The sequence below is a fragment of the Etheostoma cragini genome, chromosome 3, assembly GCF_013103735.1.
Source record: "Etheostoma cragini isolate CJK2018 chromosome 3, CSU_Ecrag_1.0, whole genome shotgun sequence".
NCBI classification, from domain to species: Eukaryota; Metazoa; Chordata; class Actinopteri; order Perciformes; family Percidae; genus Etheostoma; species Etheostoma cragini.
The window spans coordinates 18,687,720-18,693,719 of NC_048409.1; the positions used below are offsets into that span (position 1 = coordinate 18,687,720).

Below are 6,000 nucleotides of genomic sequence, written 5' to 3' on the forward strand. Positions count from 1 at the left end.
GTCCCAACCCAGGATAGGAAATGATGCCGTTATGCGGGACTATCAAGGCGGGCCCCCCTACTTCAGCACAGGATTAGGGCGCAACGTAAACAATAGTACCATGAATAGGACAGGATAGTATCCTAGAGACACAGCAAATCCTGTTTTTCACCTTTGTGAGACAAAAAAGTGGCTGGTAAAAAGTGTCCACTTGCCACATTAACGTCAGGCCCTGACTGTGGGTAAATAAAACTATTTACATTGCAGACTATTTTTTATAACCACAAGAGCTGAAGTGAATTATCCCACTTATACCATTGTCACTTTACTTGCATTTACATTTTTTTACTTCAATTCTATCATATTTTTTAAAACCTTTTTTTGGCACTTTCTTCGTCAACTGTTTCAAGGAGCCTATTAACACCTAAAACAAGCAGCCTTCCAGCTGTATTATATACTATCATTTCAATGTCAATAAGGTAGTGAATACATCAGACTGTTGAGTTATCTGAAAATAAGGCACAATCCAACTAAACCAGAGCTCTCTGCGCTCATGACATAAGTTTATGCTTAACTTGAATTTGGCTTACAATGTAGATTTGTAACATTTCTCCCCATGAGTCAAGCTTAATCAGACATTTTACCGTTCAACTTCACCATATCCTGCAATGAGCTCATGTCGAAATATAGAAAGCAGCCACTGGAATGGATTCCAAAGTGAGGTAATAGAGCAGTGCATGTGGGGTGTACATTTCTCAGTAGGAATTCCCTTAATCCTGCATATTTCAGAGCGGAGCTGCTGATGTTCAACATGAGGGGAAAGTAGTGGTGACGATCCATCAAATATTGATAATATCAATACCAACGTTGGTATTGATATTGATCCATACCACTGTAATGAGACTGATACTTAAGTTTCAGTTTTTCTCCAGTATGCACTTCTGTGGTTTCATCAAAGAGAACACTTGGCTGTTGGTATCTGTGTAAGTGCTGCTCCTGTCACAGTCCAAGGCACACTTCCCTCTTCTTGTGATTTGATGTTGTACTGTCACATGACTCATTGGGACTGGGCAAACCAGCAAGCAAGCAAACCGCCAGGCCCGGGAGCGGCCAGCAACACACACACACAAGCAGGACAGAGCTGCAGAAGAATGGCAGAGTGGAAGAGCAGCGCCGTGTGGCTATATTTTTGGGTCAAAATTAAACAACAAGCTGACTAATTTGTAAAAAGGCTATAAAATACAGTGTTAAGACAACATGTTTATAGAAGCATAGCATAGGGTTTTAATTTATTAATAATCCAAAGGAAAAATCACAAAAACAATTAAATGTCATGAAAATTCCATCTGATTTAGCAATTTGATCATGATTCCAACTTAATTATTAAAAAGTATCTGTATTGTATCGGTATTGTGTCAGTATCGGTGATACTGGCCCTGCATTTAGTTGGTATTGAATTACTACCAGATTTTGCAGTACACACACCACTAGAGGAAAGTACCGCATACCAGCAAACATATTGGGAAAACATGGTGGTAAAACCCGCCATCTGGAGTTATTCTAATCTCCACCCCCCACACAAGACACACAAGATATTTCTGTTGTGATTGTGGCTGCATTCATCACAAAAGTTGCCAAATCATCTGCAATCCTAATATTCACTTTCTGGAAGTGATGCAGTATTGAAACGATTAAACATGTAAAAAATATGGAACTTTGAAATCATGTAACTTTAGTTTTATGGAGTCAAGCATCTTTTTCCTGAGAAACAGATAATGTTTTATATGAATATGATTATTCAAAACAAGTGACTCATAAAGTAGCAGCAGGAGGGCCGGCAACGGTGACCATTGTTAGTCTGATTCAGTCCAGTCTAGTGCAGTTCAGTGTGACCAGTCCAGATAATGAGGAAGAGCTGTTTATTCCCTGAGATGGCCCAGACAGTCCTACAGTCAAGCTTTTGTTTATTATTCAGTAACCAGTCTGTTCATTTCACTCCGAGGTCACTCCTCTCACCTTCAGCCTTCATTAAAGACACATCAAGCCTCTGTTTGGTATTAAGTGGTGGTGCCAAAACAGTCCCAGGATTACTGCTTTATTCAGAGTCAGATTCAGATAACTGTATTAGTCCCCAAGGGGCAATTCAGTTTTACAGGCAACCCATCCATTAAGACTTAAAGTTAAAAGTGTCTTACCATACAATGTATATAATGTTAAAAATAATAATAAAATAAACAATTAATAAGTACTGTAGCAGTCATACATCACCCTTTATACAGATGCTTATCGCTCATCCATGACATCCACAAATTTACACATGACCCGATCATCACACACAAATAACACTCACACACAAACACACACACACACACATGTGTTTTCGTGTTTTCCAGAGAGAAAATTTCTCTCTTTATTCAAAAGTGAACAATAATAATCTTTGTTTTCTCTCACCCAAACAGATGTTAAGCCCTCAGGTGCCCACACTAGTCAGTTACCTAGGAGACCAATCCCTAACTGATGCCCTACTGGGTGCGCTTGTGGACGTGTCTCAGGCCAGCCCTTCCTCACTGGTCAGCTTTCTGCCAACGCTGAGAACGGTTGGACAAAAATACCCTGCTCTCCTGGGTCACATTGCCAAAATCCATGGTGCCGTGGGTATCATCAGTGAGGTACACACACACACACAAACACACACACACACACACACACACACACACACACACACTCAAAACACACACAAATTAACAAGTTTACATTTGTTTTTAGCAGTGGAAACGTGTTTTTCAGCTGACTAATGATATCAGCTTTAGAGATGCTGCCAGAACGATTTTGTTTCCTTTGTACTGACCAGGTTGTTTTTCTGTTTCCAGTCTTTGTGCTAAGCTAAGCTAACCAACTGTTTACTGCAGCTCTGTATTTACTGTACAGATATCAAAGTTTTATTGATCTTCTCATCTAACTTTCTACAAGAAACTGAATAAGTGTATTTTCCAACAAGTCAAACTATTTCTTTAAAAAAAATAGATGATTCACAAACTCCAATTAAGGAACATGAAGGGACAAGAAAAGAGTCCTTGAACTCAGTCTTACTTTGAACAGGGTGCAAAAATACTCAAATTCGTGTAAAATGGCTTGTGAATAATTCTATTAGAGCATTTACACACACATTTAAAAGAGTAGGTAGGAACTGGCTGCCCTCTCACATAACTTGTTCTCAGTTGTCCTGCCAAGTGTAAAACACACTCTAACCCACCGGACAAGCTGGGCACATGCAGAGGTTTAAACTGCTGTCTAATACTTACATTAGTGTTCTGGAGCCTCTGTCCTAAACAAACATGTTGTTTTCTCGGAATTCAGTCTCTGCAGCTGAACAGAGAAGAAGAAACACAGAAAATCTAATTTGAAGGAAAAGTTAAAGAGCAGCAGTGTCAGCCTAATGGTGCAAGAATGAAACAATTTAAGGGAACATTAACAGCAAGAAAGGTTCTGTTTTATACATATTGTGAGAAACAGAAAGTCAGTTGTATTACAGAGGAACAATGTGTTCTTCAAAAAGGGTTAACCTCAACTGAATTGCACTTAAGTGATATACCTTCCTGCCTGGCATTATGTAATTGCTTCAACCATTTTTGATGCAGCTGTTAATAATTTCTCAAAATACTGCCTATAAAACTTCAACTACTTGCTTGGGCTTACAACATCAAAATTAGTTTCGTAGCAGGCGTAATGTGTCCCATGAGCCGCATTTTGGCCAACCCATTAGTTAAACACTCGACTAACCTGCTTATTTGCCTGTAATGGTACTTAAGGTAAAGTTACCGGAAGTCATTCATTTTCAATGGAAGCCGGCTCCTCTCAGCTGCAAGGAGCGGCAAATCTGTCAACGTCGTGTTTTTAAGCATGTTAAGCATAAATCAGGAAGTTGAAATTAGGTCAACTTTATGGTAATGAGCTATGACGCGGATCAGAAGCAAGCAGCGGCTAACTAGAGCTTCTTTGCCCCTAACGTCGGTGGCAGTGTGTACGTACACACAGAAAGGATGATACATGATACACCAGATAGTGCATCTACAGCCACATTGGGTTAACATACCTGACATTAGCCTCTAACGTGCAAACATCAAGGGAAAACACAAATGTAATATTTTTTTAAACCTGTTATCTGGCAGCAGTTTGCATATTCCAAGGTATTTTGGTGTTCACTCCCTGCCTGTGATGAGAACATCTTTGCTCAGTACAAAATCCATTATTTCCAAAAACTGTGCCCTATGCTACGTCCGCTGCCGAGCCTAATGGAAGCGGCGCCATCTCTGGTTGGCGGATGCACTTTCCTTTACTGATATTAAAATGCTTGTTAACATGCAACATACATTGAGAACAATTTCTTTTTCTCACACAAAATCCTAGTTTGTTGAAATGAGTAAATATTGCATGTTGTGTCAACTTGTGTTGTGCAGACGTAGTAAGTAACACATAACTGTCCACTAATGATAGATAGGATGAAGTCACACATTACAGTCTCCCTCTTTTCCCCTGGGTCCATTTAAGGCAGTTTAACAATAATGGGGGGAAATTAACGTAAGGGGAAAATATGGCATGACTGTCACAAACACACACACAGATCATAGGTCTGGAATCCCTAAAGCAGTTTTTTTTATTACTCCAGAGCAACCTTTCCTCCTCGATCTTCTTGTCAAACCTGCCAACCCGGCTTCAGCACAGATACAAATACACACACACACACACACATGCACAAAGTAAGACCTTAGTGTCCTGTCTTTTTTCACATTGAAGCCATTTGGAAAATACCGCATGTTTTTCTGGGAAATGCCTCTGCAGAGACCTCCTGGTGATGGCACTGGAGAGTACCTCCTGTGGGTTTGTGTTTGTGCCACACACCCACACACACACACACACACGCATGCAGGCATACACACACTGTCTCACTGGGGTCCATTTGTACTTTTTCTAACAGGATTGCAACACTCTTTCTTGCTTCCTTTACCTCCTAAAGAGAGTTAGTCTATACTGTGTTTCTGGTCTTATTGAGTGTTAGATTAGCATATACCGCCATGTTCATCAGAGTACACTGAGAGAAAGAAACTGCCTTTGACAAAATGTAGGCTGTTAAACTAAGACTGTATCTGACAGCTGTTGCTGTTTTACTGGTCCATCAGTTTTATATCATCGTTTCCATAAAACAATAATTTGACCATCATAACGCTACACTGTTTTAAAATTGTTAGCATTGTTTACAATCTTCATAATGACATAATAGCATTTAAATTAAGAAAAGAAAAACTTGACTTTAGATTAGATTTTTTATATAAATCAATTGAATTGCCTATAATAACCAACATATTTAGATGAATGTTTGGCCGAGGTTTTCTTTTTCTTTTACTTATTACGGTAACACTGCATATTATTCATTAATAGTTAACATCAAGTTTTGATAAGGGAAGTGGGTTGTTTTTGCACCTAGGGAATATCTCTTTTGATGTACTTTGCTGAAATTCTTCACAGTTACTCTGTTCAGATATAAATGTTTAGATTTCAAAGGTTAAATCACCCCTCCCTTGATATACAGTATACTTATTGTCCCAAATGTGCGGTATGGGAAAGAAAACACACATTCATACACACAGCATTACAGTATCTCCATGGGGCTTGTTAGTGCCAGACTGCAGCTCCAAAGAAAGCAGAGCTCAGTTTGCTGCTGGACAGTCAGGGAAAACTAATTTACGGAGCAAACAAGGAAAGAAAGGCTTGTCGCTAGACTGATGCAGTGTTTTCTTTTCTTTTTTTATAACATCGAACTCATTTATTGATAAATGAAGTATTTTAACCGATACTCTATCTCCTGCACACAAAACACATGTGCTTTTGACAGAGGAGATTGGCTCCCAGTGTTTTGGGGATTATCATAATGGAGTAATGGAAAAGAGTGGGCCAAGTTGTGTCTTTCTCAGTGTTTGTGTGTGTGTGTGTGTGTGTGTGTGTGTGTGTGTGTGTGTGTGTGTG

General features: G+C 39.4%; 1 protein-coding gene across 3 annotated transcripts in view; it reads left to right on the forward strand.

Annotated features, from left to right (window-relative positions):
• The window catches only part of veph1 (ventricular zone expressed PH domain-containing 1), a 74,647-nt gene that overhangs the window by 31,885 nt on the left and 36,762 nt on the right, over nucleotides 1-6,000 (forward strand). For 2 of the 3 annotated variants that reach the window (XM_034867122.1, XM_034867123.1), the window contains one exon: nucleotides 2,439-2,648. The exons of the other annotated variant lie outside the window; for it this stretch is intronic. In XM_034867122.1, the coding sequence (XP_034723013.1) occupies nucleotides 2,439-2,648 (210 nt within the window). The remainder of the gene's footprint in view (nucleotides 1-2,438; nucleotides 2,649-6,000) is intronic. 3 annotated transcript variants of the gene reach the window in all.